General features: G+C 37.6%; 1 protein-coding gene across 12 annotated transcripts in view; it reads left to right on the forward strand.

The window, feature by feature from the left end:
- The window catches only part of CTBP1 (C-terminal binding protein 1), a 241,593-nt gene that overhangs the window by 191,404 nt on the left and 30,530 nt on the right, over positions 1-19,659 (forward strand). For 7 of the 12 annotated variants that reach the window (XM_051616352.1, XM_051616354.1, XM_051616350.1 and 4 more), the window contains one exon: positions 12,855-13,009. In XM_051616352.1, the coding sequence (XP_051472312.1) occupies positions 12,855-13,009 (155 nt within the window). Of the gene's footprint in view, positions 1-7,733; positions 7,823-9,297; positions 9,515-12,854; positions 13,010-19,659 lie in introns of those variants that run through there. The other 5 variants (XM_051616359.1, XM_051616357.1, XM_051616360.1 and 2 more) reach the window with 3 other exon arrangements.

The following is a 19,659-nucleotide window of genomic DNA, read 5'->3' on the forward strand; positions in this document are numbered from 1 at the left end:
GTTGTTTCATTTTCTGATAAGGTGTCTCCCAAAAGTCAGCACAAAGGAAGGAAGTTATGTGTACTTACTGCTGCATGATCCCTGCCCTGCTACAGTGTTGGAAGAATTTCTGGAATTATCTACAGGTTGGGTACAGAACTTGTTCAAATCAAAAGCTTTGCCTCTGTTGGGAAGCTCTCCCGTAGTCTGCTGTGGGTGCTTGTCAGTTCTCCCAGTGAATTAAATCACTAATTGTGTTATTCTTTATATACTTTGGATGTAAAAGTTTAATTATCTTTCTGTAGTTAACATGTTTTAAAGAATATATAGTTCTGCTTAAGTTGAATATTTTCTCTAAGCTTTCTTGAAAGTACCTGTAGAGCAAGTATGGAAAGAAATGTATCAACACATACGTAAGTGTCAAAGTATCACTAAAATAAGTTTATATCATAAAAAAAAAAAAAAGACTAAAACTTGAGGTATTTGTACAGTTTTAAGTAAATCCATTCATTTTGCAAGTCATTTGGTGCTGTGAGATTGTGGTAGGCATTGTTTGAAGTTAGAAACCAACAAAATGAGTTGTCTGCGAGGTAATAATGTAGTAAAAAAGTGTCTTAATGGTACTTTGTTGAGCAGTTGATATGTTGCAACTTGCTCCAAGGTAGTTTTATAGTCACTAGCACACAAAACTTAGATTTCTGATTAAAATACTGGTGAGAAGCCTGGACGGTATCAGCAGTATTAACTTTGAGTAGCAGCTCAGAAAAGCCCCCAAGGGTCCCATTTCACAGTGTATTATAGTGGTGTAGACTTCATAAGGAATAATGCTAATTCAATCTTTTGAAAAAAAAAAAATAAGAGAACCCGCAGGTAGAGTTGCCTCTTAAAACATATAGTTCTTTGACCAGCACTAGCTTATTTGCTATTAGTATGTATCTTGCTTTAATCTGATTTACAGTGCAGACCTAATAAGTTACTCTTGTCTGAGCATTCATGAATGTAGAATTTTCTCTCCAGATTTATTTTCCAGCTTTCATCTGCTGTTCTCAGCACTTGTTTCTTCTCTTCCTTTTGTAACTGGGATAGCAGTCCTGACCCAGGAGTGGTAGAAAGAATGAAGATTGATCTGAAGAATGTTGTAAGAATTACGATTTCCTCTGAAATAACAGCTGTGCTATCAAAATACAGAATAAGCAAAGAGAGAGGGGTCGTAACCAAAGCTAGGGAGAAGAAGAAATAACTTAAGGGGTTTTTTAGTTTTGCAGTGATATGCCTGCAGTGATTTTGTTTCCTTTACATCCAGAAAATAGGGAAAATGATGTGCTATGAAGACCTGTTGCTCTGTTGTTCTTCCTGAGAGCAAAGATTAGCTTTGTGTTTTCCCATCACATTCTGGGAAATAGTCATAATGCTTTCTTGGTTTCTGGGAGTTACCTGGTAGCTGTTGCCTGCCATGGGGCAAGCACTGAGGTGTTGTTCCCTCCTGGTTTTTCAGAAATCACAGGCAACAGGAAGCAGTTGGACTTGCTTTCCAGTCATTCTCTATGGCCTGTCTGTTTTCTGAACAACAGAATAAGTTCTGAGGTACTCTTTGAATTTACTTGCATGAAGTGGGTGATCCTTTGATTATCTTTGGATGATAAAATTCTGAGTCACTTGATTGTTTCCTGTGACTGCTGTAAGAATTATAATGCTCCCTCAAGCCTTTCAGCATGCTGCTGTTTATCTTGCTGCTGACATACATAGAGTAAGCTTTCTTAGTTTGGAAATTCTTTATTCCATCTAATAATGCATTGCTCTGGTTTCCATTCCAGTTGCTTCTCAATCTGTTTTCATATCTATATTTTGGTTTGAAATGAAATTGCTGGGGTCCGTTTTCCGTTCCTCACGAGCTGTAGTGCTGCAGCATCTGAGGCTGTCACTGCCAGAGGGGGAGATGACATTTGTGTGACGCACATATGTGCTGTGGGCAGATTTTGTAAATGTCTCTGCCTGCAGCTTGGGGAACACAGGAGCTGCCACAAGTTTGGTTGTTTGTTGTTTGTTTGTTTTTTTTAATAAAGCAGACATGGAAAACGCTAGAGTAAAACCACAAATTGATATCTTAACTTCATTTACTGGGAAATATAGTGAATTAATTTTCCAAAATGCAGTGCTTGATCAAAGCAAGAATGAGTTGAGATTTGAAGAGATAACCTGTTAAGGAATCTTTTCTGTGTGAAAAATGAAGGATACCCTTTTGCCTTAAGATTTTGTAACTCTTAATATTAGAGTAAGTAGTTCCTTTTATAATACTTCCTTGCAACTGATGCTTTTAGCACCGATAAATGTTTTATGCAATTTATGGAGATAAAATATGATTTGTATGCTGAAAAATTTATAATCATCTGTAGACAAAGCATTTTTATTTATGCATGTGAGTAGACCTTTTTCAACTTGAAAATGGTTAACTACAGAGGCTAAATGAAACATTGTAAAGCCTAGTGAAAAAAATGCAAATATGGGTCATGTTTAATCATATCTGACTTTTCACTATTTCAGTGGAAACAAGTGTTCAAAAACCTTCTCTAAGGCCCTTTAGTATGTGGTGTGTGTGGGAAGAAATACTTTGCTTCTCTCATCAAATAATGGGAATAACTCCCAGCATTAACTATGTTTTTCAGTAGAGCTTTAGCTCTGATATTGGGACCAGAGCCTTTGTAATTGAAACTCAGAACTCTACTTGAAGAACAGCTCAGTAGAACAGCTCTCTTAGATCATACACTTTTATTATATTATGATTAAATGTAACATGATAGTATAAACCCAGCTTTTGCCTTAAACTCCCTGTTTTATTTGGCACTTTAACTGTTGTTAATGGCCCGTTCTTGGTGATCTTGTCATTTTTACACATCCTGTTTGCTTACCTTCAAAATGAACAACTTTTCAGAAAATCAAATTTATTGAAGCCTGGTTTGACTGCAGGGGACCCTGGATGAGGAGATGCAGGACTTTGAGTTCAGTATGCTCTGGACTTTCTCATTTTTACAACAGAACTGTTTCCTAGTTTGTAGTAATCATCAACCATTTTCTTAGTACTGACAGAGAACAGCAGAGGTCAGTGGCTGTGGGAGGAACCAAAAAGACAGAGGAAAAAGCTTTAAGGAGCCCTTTGCACTGGTCCAGCCTTTGTCAGAATTGCTTGGATTTTTGGAAGAACATGATGGAATGTAACTCAAGAGGGAGAAACCTTAATGTTGTGTTGGAATGACCCTTCTTAATTACACTGGTCTTAAAAGTCTGGGCTATATATATGTATTTGGTTTTAAAGTGTTTTAGCTATATATCTTGAGAAAGTTTCTTGCTCTCCTCCCTTCTTCCTATCCCTAAACAAGAGTCATAGTATTTATTTTGCTGTAAGGATTACTGACACATACAGCACTGTGATGTTCAGCTGAGAGGATGGTGAATCACATCAGATGCTTCCCCCCCCCCCCCAAAAAAAAAGGAAGTTCAGCAGAAAATGGAGAGGTCAGTGTTCAATATGTAAAATACTTCCGTGCTGTTATTTTTAGTGTCATTAGAGTGTGTTCTGCTGACCTCAAAAAAATAAAACCTTGTGAAAATAATTTGATTATCCAAGGCCCCACACTTGCTTATCTTCAGACTTTTTGATAACAAAAATAAGGAGTGCCCCAGGTAACAGTTTAACGTTCTTGGTCAAAGTACAAGTGTGCTGTTAGAGAAATTGCTTGCAGCGTTTGGGATCAGAATAAAGGAACCCTTTGATGTTGATTCTGCTTGGGTTATTGGGTTTCTTTCTCTGAGACAGCATCCTGTACAACATCTAAAATACAAGAAAAGCAGCACAGAGAGTAGCTGTTAGTACAGGCTATATTCAGAAATTATATTCTGTAATAAATCCTTGGCAGTGTCTTTAAAACATAATGTGGAATTAATACTCCAAAAGTGGTTGTATTAACAATGCTAAAAAGTGCTATTTTTCCCTGAAGTGTACTTCCCACTCAGGCAGGGGTTTAAACCAAAAAAATCCAAACCTGCTGGAATAAAATAACTTGCTATAGGAGAAACATTTTTGGAGGAGAGAGAGAAAAAAATACTGTTCTATTCTTTTTTTCCTTCATAGTTCAAATACATCATATTTTACAGGTGAATCAAGGGTCATTCCTAGATTATGTGGCCGTTCAGCTGTTATCGAAATCACAGCCAAGGTGCTAGTTCTGATCATAAGACTTAAAAGATAAAAAGCAGTGCTTGCATGCTTTTTTATATTGAATACTTGGGTAAAAGAGCAAGGGTAAGTGCCACTGATGCATTTCAGTTTGTATGGCAGTGCAGCCCTGTTTCGCCAGCCTGTCCTACACTTGTGTTTAGTATCCTAAGTATGTTCTCAAAATCTCCAGGGCTGCTTCTTCCATGGAAAGTGTTTTAGTAAGTCTTGGCATGATCTATATTGTTACTGGAACGGCTCAGGGAGTTAATCATTCTGCTCCTGTTACAATTGTTGAAGCAAATTGTTTTTCCAGTTCTTTTCAGCGGGAGTTTTCTGGCCTTTTTTTTTTTTTTTTTTAAGTCACACCCACCAACCTATGAAGTTTAAGGGCTGAAATATAAAGTCAGTTGTATTTTAAAGTAGAGTTCGGGTGTGCGTTAAGGTGTGTTCCACCCCCGTTGTTATTATCAGCCTACTCCATGGTCACTGCACTGGAAGAGGACAGCAGTAGATGTTTATTCCCTGTTGTATACCCAGGTGGAACGTCTTTGATTTCCCAGTTACTGATGGGACAGTATCTCTAAAATACAGAACTGAATGTATGAATCAAGTCTTCATCAATGTCTTTAGTTACTTACGGGCAAATGTGGCTGCTGGAGCATCATGATTCTCAAGTTCTTGGATTATTAGGTGCTGTCCTGAGTGTCACTGCAGTGATTGCTGTTAGTTACCAAGTACTTAGTGGCTTCCTCCACAGCCACGTGGGCAGGGGCATATCACAGTACCCATAAAACTTTTGGGATAAGTAACAAAAGTTGGCAGCCTTAGCCAGAATGTCTCTGAAGTTGAATTAAGGGCAATGTGCTCAGCTAGGGCAGCTCCACCATCACAATTTTATTTATTACGTGCCCCCCCTCTCCCCCCCCGTATTGCTTAATAAAGCTTAAAATACTTAAAACAGTTAAGTTTTACTGTGGACAGGCACTGAAAAGCTGCGTATCCAGAGGAAGCACAGTCCTTTAAAATTTTAGTTTTGTCTACCTCTGGAGTTTGCTTTCATGTGTTTGTTACTTGAAAAGAGTGTTTCTGCAGTGTTTGTTTTTGTGTATGTTTCATTGCTGATACTTACTCATTTTATTACTTGGTATAGTCCTTACTGAATATTGTCATTTGGTTTGCTTTTGAAATGGTGATAGACAAAACATTTTGCAGTAATGCATTATGCTGTTACTGCTTGTTCATTTGACATTAACTGGGTGTGATTCATTGTTTTCAGTCTTAATTTTGAAAAGTATTAGTTAAGATTAGGATATCTTTATAGTTTGCCTCAATTATGTAATTTGACTGATTTTTTACAGATGTGAAATACTTTCAGTTTTCATGTGGATGTTTGAAGTCCATGTGTAGCAATAGAAAATGTTGCTGGATGATTTTGATTCCCCTTAACAGAACTTCCATTCAGATTATAAGCTTTCAAGATGTGCCTTGTGGGACCTTTGGTTTTTGTACTCAGACAAGCGTTTAGGATTTTGTGTTCATATTGACAGATGTTAGACAAATAACAGCAGAATTATGAGATGTGTTAAAAAAGACTGGTTCAGGATCACTATTTGAAAACACAACAGAAACCCTTTTTTTTACAGTTACCAGGCTAATATCTGAGAATATGTTTACTTGCTATATGTGTATGGAGATGTAATGCTGAATCGTGACTCTCAGATTTCAGTGGTGGTAGGGAAATGTGGGATTTGCTAAACAGAAATCATTGGCTTATTTTGTTTTGCTGGTACCAAAAAGGGAAAATAAAGTAAAATAGATGTCTCAAATATGCTGAGGCCTTTGTCTTCTATGCTGCAGCAATTGCTTGGATACCCACTCCTGTTTCTCATGGGTGGTAAAATATTGATGTGCTGTGTGCATTAATCTAAGTGCCATGGAATTGTGTGAACCAAGGTGGTAATTACTTAGTTGTGGTTCTAGTTATATATTTTGTGTAAGGGAATGAATTGTGACTGTCCTGGAGAGTAGCTGGGTGTATTTCAGTCTTTGCAATTAGCAAGAGGATGTAAGTGGGTGTGACTGCTCTGCACATCATTGGGTCAACACAGTGCTGGAAACCACTTTTATTTTTCTTCGTCTCCTGCAAATTAAAAAGAATGAAGATGACTTGTTTTTACTGAGTTTGGATAAATAAAGAGAATAGAGTACAACAGTATTAATCAGCTGTGTTCTTGCAGTAAAGTTCAGTGTGCTTAACGTTAACCTCTGAGCCCTGTAGACTTAAATAGAGACTGCACATATGCTTTAAGGGAAGCTTATACTTGGCTATCTCTTGTATGTATATTATGAAGTCCGGATCTTACTCCTTTGAAAGTCAGTTTGAGATTGTTCCTATGAATTTCAGTAAGACTTGCTTCAGGTTCTTAAAAGTCTCAGGAAGCGTAGTTAGAAACATTAAAAGGGAAAAGAAGTAAATTTACTCTGCTAAGTAATATAGGCTTCGCAGCATACCTGTCACCTTTTTGTATGTGCCCCTTGTTGAGGTACTTTATTTAAATATATTCTCCTCTCTGCCCCCCCTCCCCTCTCCTTCCCACATCTCAAATCATGGGAAATTGCATCCTGTTCAAACTGAAGGTGGTGACAAATAGTGTTGGCTCTGATTCTCTTGGAATCAGGAGATTTTTGTGTTGCATATTCAGCATCTAAATATGCTGAATATCAAAATGCTGAAGGCTGCTAAGTGCTCTTTTTTTCTTGCATCCACTTTACTGATCCGTGTACCTGCATTGTACTTTAAAGTTTATTTCTACTTGACTGCTTTTAGAGTTCTGCTCTACTTTGAATCTAAATGCCACTGGAGGTCATGGTGCACAAAACAATGCAACTACCAAAACAGAGCCTGAAATTAAAAATGTATGATGGGTCAGGAACCTTAAAATATGTTTTTAAATATGGCATTCCTAGGAATTTTTGTAGTGCATATTGGCAAATCTGATTCATAACAGCTTTTGTGTTCATGCTACGAGTGGGATATTTTTCGTTTGTTTTGACAACTCATTCTTTACTTGAATTAATATTAGCATTTATTTCTAACAAAACAGTACATTTTTTTGAGGGCATATGGTAAATAAGTGACAGCTCTGACCAAATTTACAGCCTAGGTAAGAACATAAAAGAGGTAAATGCCACAGGGGATAAGTCTCATGTTACATGTGCATGATTGTAAATTAACTGAATGTTCAACCTGTTACTTTCAGGTCTTTGTAAATATTGATGAGATTTTTCAGTAGTTTGTATTTTGTAAAAAATTTAAGTTGCTTTGATTAAGGAAGTTCTGGAGGACAAATACTAGTGAAAGGACATTGTCAAGAGAGTTTTCCTGCTTATTTAGTCGTTTCATTTGTAAGAATCCTTAGACATGTGAAAATGAAAACTCTCCTTTGTCGGGCTGCTGTGCTCATTTCATGTGCATATTAGTTTTTCTCATTGTAGGGTTACTGATAAGTGTTGTGCTTTTTGGCATTGACCTATTTTTCAGAAAAAAGAATTGAAGCATTTGTTTTGAAAAAAGAAAAACACATTTAAAGAATTACATGGACTTTGCAAACAGATTTAAGAAAATGGAAGGTAGGTCAAATTTTGGGCCTACAAAACCGACAGTGTCCTTTACTTGTGACATGTATGCCTGATTTGAGACAGTCCTGTTCCAAATGATGTTATATTAATCAGTGGCAGAAAAATATATAAATGACAATATTAATCATAGTTAATTGCTTCCTGTGTTGCATTTTGGTATGTTTTTTAATGTCAGCAAATGGTGACAGCCTACTTTGAGATCTCTGTTATTTGTGCAGTGTGATCACTTCAATTACTGTCAGTTTGTAACATAAAAGGTTGTTTTATGAAAGGTTTAAAGTAAATTATAACAGCCTGAAGTATGTCAGGAAGAGCTTTCCTGTACTCTGGTTTTGATTCTATAGCATGGTACTACCTTCAGCTCCCCCCCTTGATGTGAGGCACACAAAGGTGCACTTCTGTTACAGGAGTGGCAGCAGGTGCAGGTAGGATTTGGGAGGAGGGAGGAAACTAGGTTGTTGGGTTTTTTTTCTTTCAATTTAAAAAAAAATACATCTTGTGCTATGGTTTGTCTGATAATCTGTAAGTTCCTATGCTACCAAAGGTATGTAGCTTGTAATTCATAAGCTGTCCTCTCCAGTTTTGGTTATGAAGCTGGATGATCAATTCATTAATCCTCCGGTTTTGAGAGAGCCACAGTCACTTGAAATGCTTGTGCATGGGGCTGGCCTCCTGTCGAGTTCTGCATTTGAAAGCTGCTAAGATGTTATTTTCCCTAAAAGCTGGACTAGAATACAGTTTGAGACTTGTTTTCTAAGAGCAGCTAGTCTAAATTGCAGCTCTGAAAATGCTCTTCTTTTAGCTGCATGGTGAATAGCTGCTGTGTAGGAACAACTGCTCTATCTGTGCATATTTATACCTGGTATTATTTTAGAAAAATTCCAGCACTCACTGGCATGGTAGCTGTTACTGGGGCAAGAGCTTCACCACCATACTATTTCCATGGGGGGGGGGGTGGGGGAACAAAAAACCCAAACTAACAGCTGGATTAGAGCTGTAGGAAAGACTGTTGTTTTTCTTAAATACATTTAGATAACCTTAAGGGCCTGACTTATACCCAACAAAACCAGGAAGTTCAGAGTTAAGGCTTCTCACTCCATCTCCAGTGCTCACTGGAGCGCTTTGCTCTCCAGCAGGGGTGGTAATGGGGGTCACACACACTCCTCAGATCCTTGCTCACTTAGGCAAAATGTTTGCTGCATGAGCGGTGCCGACTGTTCCAGGTACGTCTGTTTACAATACACCTGCTGTCCTGTGCAAGGTGCCGTGTGTGTCTCAACAGTCCCTCGGTTCCCCTGGTATGTTAATGGCTGGCAGCAGCACAGCAGGTGTGGTGGAAAGCCAGCAGCGAAAGGGGGAAGGGTACAGGTGCAGTGAGAAGCTTTAACTTTGAGTTTCCTGACTTCTGTGAGCACAAGTCAGACCCTTAATGTTGTTTTAATGTATTGTTTGTGTTTAATTTTTAGTAAAAATTTGAACGCCATCCAGGCTACAGAGGTTGCAGTGGATAAGAAGTTTAAAAGCTTTGGTTCAAGATAACAGGAGGCTGCAAGAAAAATTAAAGACATGGAAATGAGGATGGAATGACAGGCTGCTATTTTGCCTCAGAATACTGAAGATTGTAAAGCATTGAGAAATCGAATTCATGACCCTGGAAATCAAGCTCAGATTAAGAAATGTCAGGTTGGTAGGGGTTCCTGAACATCTCAAGTTAGGATAAACTGAGATTGTTTTCCCATAACAAAGCTGCAAAGATGTGGGGGTGGATGGTCTAATTTTTGTTATGTGTTATGTGAAATGCTATACCATATACTTAAATAAGCCAGCTAAGCAAAACTACTTTTTTAAATTAGTTTCACACTTGTGGAGTTGAATGTCACTTTTGACTGGTTTATGGTTGTTCCTGTCTGGCACTGAGTTGCCTGATTTACTGTTAAATAAATGGAAAATACTGCTCTTAAATACACATTGCTTTATCCTTTCACTCCAAGGGTCTGCTGCAAAGCCAAACACGTGGTGCAGTATGACATTTCTAGATAAGAAACAGGCAGAACATATCTAAATGGTGGAAGAAGTAGTTTTGTGTTCAGAGGATTCTGATTCAGAGCAAAACTGTGTCTTTCCAAATGTAAAGTTTAAATAGTGACTGCCACTGTGATAAAGTTACTGTAAGTTTACTGAAGTGTTGAGTTATTGTCTGCCATTCAGTGATATGGTATTTAGGCAGAAAGATTGTGCAACAGGAAATCTGTGCTGAAGTTCAGAAAGGATTTTTGTTTTTGTGGTCAAGGTCACTGGATGTATTTGATTTCTGGGGTCTCCTAAAAAAGTCTGAGATTCTCCTGAGGAGGATTTACTGTTCTAGTTGTTTTTCTGACTTGTCTTTCAATGCTTAGGGGGCTCTGTCTGAGGTGTCACTTAGCACTTGCATGAGACACAAATAACTTGATTGAAATCGATAGATACTCTGATGTGAGGGGAAAAAGAGACCACGCCTTTATGTGTTTTAGAGAAGTCATTATTTCTAAGGATTGTCTTTTTTGATGCTATTTTTCATTATTTTCTGAGATAGTCCTGGTCAGAAGAGTGTTTCTTAAAAGTGACAGTTTTTATTGTCATGTTCTGTTATCTGTTTGGGTTATATTTGCTTTTCTGTTGACAGAGGGACTTTAGTTGTAGCTCTGAGGGAATAATCTCTGCGATGTTTTTCATCGTTCATCTTCAGCAACTTTACTTTTAAAGTTCTGTTTCCTTTTTTCAATTTCACTTTTGCTGTCTGTCCTTCAAACTTGGGGTTGAAATCCTGGCTTTGCTGCACTGACCGTATTTAGATTATGACCATAACATTTCAGTTGTAAAATAAGCACAGTTGTTCTATGTAATATGAAGAAGACTTGCAGTGCCATTTTTACATTTGTTTCAAGGCAGTTATAATTTATTAAAGCTGTTACATTTACTATTTTGAAAGAAACGTGAACAAGTCTATATAATATGCTTCATTTTAGGGTGTTTCTAAATAAATTTCATGTGGGATTTTATAATTAAGTTTCCATTAAAGGATAGTAATCATTCTCTGCAAACTACATAGCTTTACATTGTATGTTCATGTAGTGTTTGTGTCCTGCACCACATTATTAGTTTGTGGTTTATTTGCTAAAAATGACTGTATGATGGTTATGTGGTGGTTTCTGGTGCAACAGGTAGCAATAGTAAAGTAGCAACATGCATGATTTTTAAAAAGTATGTTAAAAAGACTTCCATTTAATTTTGTTGACTGAATATCACTGAAAGAGTCTGTGTATTCTGAGCATGTCTATCACCATAGAGGCTAGGAATTGCTAGTTTTACAACAGAGAATAATTTTCATGAGTGTTGTACCCGTGCTTTCTTAGTGCATACTTTCCACAGCAGAATGCCTGTCTGCTATGGTGGGAGCTCTGCAGAGTCAGGCCATTGGCACCATCAGGTTTTGGGGGCTGTAGGACTAGAACAGAAAAGAACTGAAAGCAGTGGCTCTTGACCTGTCATCTTGAAGTGTAAAAACTGTTTGAATAGGTAAGGAACTTAGATGGCAGAATGTCCTAGGGCTGACCTGTTAGCCTGACTTAATTAAGGGTGGACACAGAATTTTTAGAGCAGGCTCAACAGTTGAGACTGTGAGGATATGAGTCCACCAAGCTGTGCTCCAGACCTGAGCTTGGTCCCAGTGGGGAAGCAATATGCTGTTTCCCTTGACTTGTGAAAATCTTTTTTTTGAGCAGCTGTTTTTCTTCACCAGGTATCATGTACAGCTGGGACTCTACTAATTTTCTGTTCACTGAAATGCAAATGAGTCTTTCAGGGCTTGCTTTTTGACACAGGGTGAGATTTGAGATGCAGGGATTGCTTATAGAAGGTAGCTGGGGTACCTCAGTCTTTTGTGTTAATGTTGGATTCATTTGTATTATCAAGCAATGAGTATAATGTTTTTAAATTCACACTGCAACAAAAATATGTTGTTGAAATTAGCATACAAGAAATCTTGCCTGCTTCACTTTGCAGTGTTTAAAACTGCTTATTTTAAAAGGGGGTAACAAAATGTACTTTATTCTTATTCTTCCTTTTCCTAATCTATTCAGGAAGACTCTTTTTTCCACCCACACTTAACTACTTTTGTTTAAATATAATAGTTTAATATTATTCCCTGGAGTACTTTTGTATATTTATAGCATCTATACTGTTAAAAAGATGCTCTTTAAATATCTTGTTATAAGGATTACTTTTCAGTTGAAGACTTCATAAAGAGGATATAAGTGAAGTCTGCACTTTCAACTGATTTTCTTTCCCCCAGATATTTTCTTTGTCACTCCATTTTGTTCCAAGCATGATGTTGATTTAGGGAGGGACATTATGGTCATATTTTGTAAGAGTTTTCAATGGTGGATTAAGCATGATGTATCTGTTTGACTAAGCTAGGCAGAATTGTTTTGTAAAACTTTTTAAGTCTAAGCAGACCTACATACATCAGCAATTAGCTTGTACACTTGCACAGTGGATCTTCAGTAAACTCAATTTTGCTCTTGTAGGCTTTTTTTTCAGTTAAATTTTAGCAGATCATCATCATCTATGTAAATTGAAAACTCAAATCCTCACTGAGTTGCTTTTGATACTCCATAAGCTATACTCTTACAAGCCTGGGCAAGATATTTCTCACTCTGTCTAGAGCTGACAAAGGTGTGGAATCCAATCAAAATGTTAACCTTGGATAAGATTGCACTGGCACTTCTTAGTAGTGCAGTAAGGATGTAAAACAAATGCACCCTTAGTGGATTTATCCATCGTCCGGCCTCCTGAGCCTCCGTGGCATTTTTTAATTAGGTCTTCTGTGTCTGATTGATTGCTGACAGTAAACTTGTTTCTGTTCTACTAGTTTTTCAGTGCTTGAAATCTTTTTCTGCCATCAGCATAAACAGACTAGCCATAACATGTTGTTTTTATTACATTTGCATGGCTTGAGTAACAAGTCTTCTCTGTTTCTCCACAGGCATTCGACCTCCGATCATGAATGGGCCCATGCACCCGCGCCCTTTGGTAGCGTTGCTGGATGGCAGGGATTGTACAGTAGAAATGCCTATTCTGAAGGATGTAGCCACAGTGGCATTTTGTGATGCTCAGTCTACACAAGAAATTCACGAAAAGGTAATATTTAGAGATATAATAGAGATGTTTTAGGAAACAGGAATATTGTAACGGTGATGAACAGATACAGCATTGTGTTAGCTCTGATGGGTTTAGCTGTTGCATTTTAGTTAATAGTTGCTTACCTTAGTGAGTTTCTGCTCAATTCCAATAAGTGATGAAACACAATGATGAAACAAAGATGAAAATACCTGTTGAAGTTTGCTTTTGTATAGTGTATCTCTGACTGGATGTTGTCCATATGTTTACCTACTGAATTAGTTCAATGGAGAGCATTACCTCTGAGATAATTATATTATTGCATTATATTTTGAAATGCTGCTTGAAAACACTGTTGCTTAGCCTTCAGTCGAAATGCCAGATCTCAAGTGTTAGATTTTCTGTGTGAGAAACTCAAATGCCAAATATTCCTTCACCTGATTAAAAAATGAAACTAGGCCTTGCAGCTTCTATGGAGGTGAAAAAATTTAATCAATAGGACAGCAGAGGCTAATTTCAACCTCCTTCTTAACATCTGATGAAAAAGACCAGTGTTTTTTGTGTGCATACAACTGAAAACATTCAGTATTGTGATGATGAATGAGAACCTACCAGTAACTAATCTAAGAAATGCAAAGAAGTGAAAACTTACCTGTCTTCATTGGTATTTGGAGATGCATAGAAATGGATACTGTTGGGGTTTTTATTACATTATTTTGTATTTAAAAAAAGGCTAATTTTTGAGGGTGAAAGACAATAATCTAAGTATAATAATTTATTCATTTTAATTTAGAGGGATAGTCAACCCAAGCTTTTTTCTCTCAGTTCCCTATTATCTTTTTATATATTGCTTTAGTTCCTATCTCACACCATTGTCAGAAGTTTAAAATAGCTGGATTCCATTTACAAGGACTAAATAACATGTGGAGAATACGTAATATATATGCTGTTCCCATTTTTTTGGTAGATAACAGCAGTCTAGTCCTCAGGTAAACACTGTAACATTGGCAACTGCTTCAGCTTTATGGTTTTATGTTTGCTTATTGACATGGACATTTACTTCTGATGCATCAAGCCTGGGGATTTCCTGTGTGACATGGATGCCTTGCCTTAGAAACACTCAGTATTTCCTGTTACCAGTGGAGTGAAGTAAAGGAACTTTTCAGATCTTCAGACTGAAAGTCAGTGTGTGTATCTCAAATTGTAGCTTCAGAAAAACGTTTAAATAACCTCTGAGTAACACAGGTAATCTGTTGTTGATCTTCACAAGAGTTTTTTTAGAGGATTATACTAAAGCTTGCATCCTTTGCTTTTTATTCTATCAAAATAATTCATTCTTGGTGAGCTCAGTAGTATACCTGGAAAGTTTATTTTCACTAGCTACTAGTACATGGCCACAATACAAATTTTCAGTAGCCCAAAGGATGATCCAGTCCTAAAATGTTTCGCTTTGCAAAGTACCACTGTTCTGCCACATAACACATTTCTGCAACAAAAATTACAAACTTTAATTCATTACCATGTTGTATTACTGCAACTTAGACTTAGAGATTGGTTTTATGAAGTGTTGACCACTGTTCATTTCAATCTGAAGAGTGTTCAGTGTTTATCTGCAGTGAAAAATGACTATTTTCCACACATCTTTAGAGTTACAGTAGAGAAGTACCTGTATTTAAGTGCTGCTTGTACAATACCTTACTTGGAAATGGTGCTTTACTAAGTACAAAATTGTTTTCTTGAAAAGTTTTAAAACTAGAAGCTGCATATTTAAAGCAGTGTCTAAAATGTTCATTTATGAATCCACATTCCTGGCCATCCAAGAAGTTCATTCCCTGTGCCATTGCTTTGGAAGGCAACTTGGATGGTGAGGATACATTTCCTCCCTTTTGAAAATCAGGCTACCAGTGCCTAAGTGAATGCTGACATTTACTGAGAGTGACCTAAAATTCTGAAATAACTTTGTAGTTAGAGGACAACTGTGGGAAATGGCCCATCTTCTTCCCCACATAAGACAACTTACTACACTTCAGAAGTTACTTGTGTTTAAGGTTTTAATGATTTAGGTTTCGGGGGCTTTTTTGTTTTGTTTTGTTTTCTTCACTCATGCTTGTTTTCAAGCCAGTCTGAGAGGTTGCAATATAGATATGTTTATGCTTTGAGTCCTAAGTTCTGCTTTATTGGAGATGTTGCATATGGCTGGGTGAAGTTGAGCATTCCGTGTGTCAAACTGTGTCATGGGATAACTGGGAACAAGGTTCAATTTATTCTATCATGAAACTTCTGTCAAGGTAAAAAAAAAAATAATAAGATTTTGGTGGTTAAATTTATTTCTTAACAGAGATTGCATTACTGTAAAATAAGAAAAAATTTTAAACCAGTAACTTTTATTGTTATTTTACAATTTATTATATATAAATCAGTCTTCTGAGTAACCATCTCAGACTGTCTCCAAACATATACATGGTGTTTTTTTTCTGCCAAAAGTACAGATGCTCATCCAAGAAAAAATATTTAAATAGTTTGCATCCATCCTCATGCCTGGTCACCTTGGCTTTTCTTTTCAGGTCACCTTGCTTTTTTTTCCACAGTCTCATGCTCTGTTAGCTCTCTCCCTCCTTTTTTCCTTCCCCGCCACCAAATCCCTCATCCTTTCAGTGCCATTCATGGTTTACTGCTTTTCCTGGCTCCTTGGCAGCCTACCCAGTACTTCTCATTTCTGCAGTATTGCTCCTTCTTTCTTCTTCCGTACCTTTGAAGGCATCAGACTCAAGCACACCCTTGATGTCTTTGTGTTGCATAAGATTTTTGGAGTTCAAATTCTTTAGTCTTTGGGCTTCCTGACTTCTGTATATGGAGTAGCGTGGAGTGTGCTGTGCAGCTCCAGAGGGCTAAAAGTAAACACAATATGCAAGATCTGGTAATAGACATCTCAGCCAAGCAGAGAGAAAATAAAGTGATCCTTGCAAACCCAGATGAAAATACAGGAAGCACAGAGGATTAGAAATGATCTCTAAAGCAGAACAGGTAGGCTGGTAAGAAGGAAAGTTTGTTTGAAGCTGTGTTCATTTTTTCATTTTCTGTAACTACTTTTTTTCCTGCATCTTGTCACAGATCAGTTTAAAAACCAAAACAAAACAGAGTATGCGGTTTGGACTGGATTTACTGCTTCATGCAGATACCCAGTTCACCAGAACATTAAAGAGAACAGGCTGCTTGGTTGGAAGTGTGAAAGTAGTCTGAACCTTTGCTCCAGCCTTAGGAGTGATGGAGTTAAGCTACAATGTGTCAGATCCCTTGACTCCTGTTACAAAAGCACAAAATACAATCATCTTAACAGGGATACTACATTTCTGTATTTTTAGTCTTAAATTAAAAAAACGTAACTATTGCCATCCAAAGCACTGGAACAGGCTGCCCAGGGAGGTTGTGGAGTCCCCTTCTCTGGAGATATTAAAAACTCCCATTCTGTGATGTTAAATTCAAAATCTAAACTTTCTATTCAATGATGTAGGACTTCAAATTTTTCGGTCATACTTCTGCATAGGAATTAAATGTAGAAACAGTTCCAGTCATTACAGTTTTGTCTATTTCAAGGAGCCGAAAGGCTCTGGTAACACAACAAATGTTTTGAAACGGGTACAAATAAATCAAGAATGGTGCTGTTGTTCAGCTGAGGCTTCTATTGGGTCATGTTGTATCAATGGTTAACAAAGATATTTTTCCAGCTTCAGATTCTTCTTTGTTTAGCAGTAAAGCTGCAATCTTGCATTTGTACCATCAGTGCTGTTTATATTCATGATGCAGTTGCAGCATTTTAGTTTTCTGTCAAAACTAAATTCTCAAAAAATAGGGATTGAAAGGAAGCTGCCTTGCTCAAAACAGTAATGTATACTTGGGAGTAAACTGTCACCTTGAGGCTGATCCAAAACCTTGCAAATTTTTCCTTGTAAACCAGGAAAAATCTGGATGAGTCTTGGATCAAATTTGTTACGAAAGACTTTGAAAAAATAAACAAAAGGGAAGCCTAAAAACTTTTGCTGTACCTTGCTATCTAACAAAGTAGTTTGGTGCAGCTATCACGGTGAGGGAGTCCACAAAATCAGTGTGTGTGTTCAATGACCCTTTGCCAACATCTGTCAGATTTGCCGGTGGCAATGATACAGGTCAAGTGCAGCATTCCAGGAAGGGGCAGGCTCGCGGTGTCTCTTGAGTTAATACCCTTTCAAAAGCAGAATGGAAGTGCTGCTGTACCCCACAAACAGCATATATCAATCTTACAGACAAACTAGAGTCTAGTATCAGTTATCAGCTAGCTTTTTCTTTCCTTTCCCAGTACCAGGTTTTACTATAGAACACTGAGCCTTGAAAGTTGCTGGTAATTATTAGCAGTATTTTTGAGGCAGAGGTGTGTAGGTTGGTGTGTTGTCATCACTGACTTCTGTGACATTAATGATCCTTTGGTGTAGATATTCAATCCATTGTAGTGTCTGATGGACTTGAACTGAAATGGAGCACAATTCAGCCTTATTAATAGAACACACAAGTTAACACACAGAACTCCTCTTAAAGATTTTTCATGAAAGCCTTTATTAAAAGTGTTTTCAGAGTCTATATTTGCAAATTGATGTCTGTCCTTAAATCCTGGCTTTCAATGACTGGTTTCAATACAGTTTTTAAAAGGAAGTTTGCTATGGGCTGTGCAGGTTATTTGGATATTTGTGAGTGTATTTGTATGTGTATGTGTACTCTCCACATATATGAATATATTTCTCAGTAGTATTACTTTTGAAACATTAGAAATGTATTACTATGGGTCATGTGTGTATATATAGTTTATACAGTGTGTGGATAAGTGCACTTTTAGAGAGACTGTTTTCAGGAGCCTGCAAGTTAGTTTTATTTATATTTGTGTAAAATATTGATACTAACTTGTATTTATATATAGTATAAACTTAAATATTAATATTTAGGGTATACACTAGGGGGTATCCTGGTTGAATAAAGTGCATATCATGAAATGAGTAGGTGATTGACAGCACCATGGATCATAGGAATCTAACATCTAGCTGATAGTCTCATAAAGAGAAACAGGAACTTGTAAAAAGCAGCAGAGTTTTGGACACCTACGAAATATCATTTGAGCATGCTGGCTTTTCCTTTTGGTTTTAATGGCAGTATTTTCACATGGACCCTTTTTAATGTTGTAGTGAGGCTTTGAGAGCAGCTACAACACTGCTGTAGCTTTCCCTGTGTGGCAGACGATTGATCACAAATTTGACATGTAGCTGTTTCTTGCAAGGCCTACTTAGTTTAGGCAAAGTACATTTTTTCCACTGAAGTGTGCAAAACATCTCAAGACTGTTGGTGACACTGGAAGATATTTTTTTGAGATGATGCATTAAACTCCCAAGTCCAAGAAATGCAATACCCTGTAGTTTCTAGAAGCAGAGGAAATACAGCAGATTCTAGTGATGATTTTCTAGAAGTCATTTAAAAATTATGATATATTGTCATATTCAGTATGTAACTTATAAATATGTTCTGTCTTTGCATGGAAGTAGTTTGACATTTTACCTACTGTTATTTTTCTGTACTCTAGATTTGATCCACAAGCCTCTGAGATCCGTCTCTCTAAGTAAAATTTAGTGTATCTTTAGATGGCCAAATAATAGGAGGATTTTCAGTTCTATTCTTAGCATATTACATGTTTACTCTTTTTAAAAAAAAACAAACAAACAAACAAAAAAAAACCAAACCAAACCAAAAAACCAAGATGGTTAGAGTTCTACCCCAAGTAGTGTAAGGCTTATGTGTTGCATTGCTGACTGTGCAGTGTTTGGCATGATGGCTAAAATAGTCTGGTGCTGAAATAAGGTGAAAAAAATAGGTAGCAAGATCAAAGAATCATAGAATGGTTTGGGTTGGAAGAGACCTTAAAGATCATCTAGTTCCAACCCCCCTGCATGGGCAGGGACATCTTCCACTAGACCAGGTTGCTCAGAGCCCCATCCAACCTGGGCATGAACACTTCCAGGGATGGGGCTTCCACAGCCTCCCTGGGCAACCTATTCCAGTGTCTCACCACCCTCATGCTAAGTAATTTCTTCCTAATGACTAATGTAAATCTCCCCTCTTCCAGTTTTAATCCATTATCCTGTGTCCTCTCACTGCAAGTCCTTATAAAAAGTCCCTCACCAGCTTTCCTGTAGAGCCCTTCAGATGCTGGAAGGCCGTTTAAAAAGGATTTCAACCTTCAGTATTCAGCACTTAAGATTTATTAACTTCTTTGAAATAGAAATGTCTCCTATGTTTTTATGTGTTCTCCAAGAGACACACCAGAAGGCTGTGCTGCCATTCAGAGAGACTTAGACAGGCTGGAGACTTGGGCGGGGAAAAACCTGATGAAGTTTAACAAGAGCAAGTGTAGAGTTTTGCATTTGGGGAAGAAAAACGCCATGCACCAGTACAGGTTGGGGGCTGACCTGCTGGAGAGCAGTGTAGGTGAAAGGGACCTGGGGGTCCTGGTAGACAGGAGGATGACCATGAGTCAGCAGTGTGCCCTTGTGGTTAAGAAGGCCAATGGCATCCTGGGGTGTATTAGAAAGGGTGTGGTTAGTAGGTCAAGAGAGGTTCTCCTCCCCCTCTATTCTGCATTGGTGAGGCCACATCTG

This window comes from Apus apus, chromosome 4 (genome assembly GCF_020740795.1).
Source record: "Apus apus isolate bApuApu2 chromosome 4, bApuApu2.pri.cur, whole genome shotgun sequence".
Lineage (NCBI taxonomy): Eukaryota > Metazoa > Chordata > Aves > Apodiformes > Apodidae > Apus > Apus apus.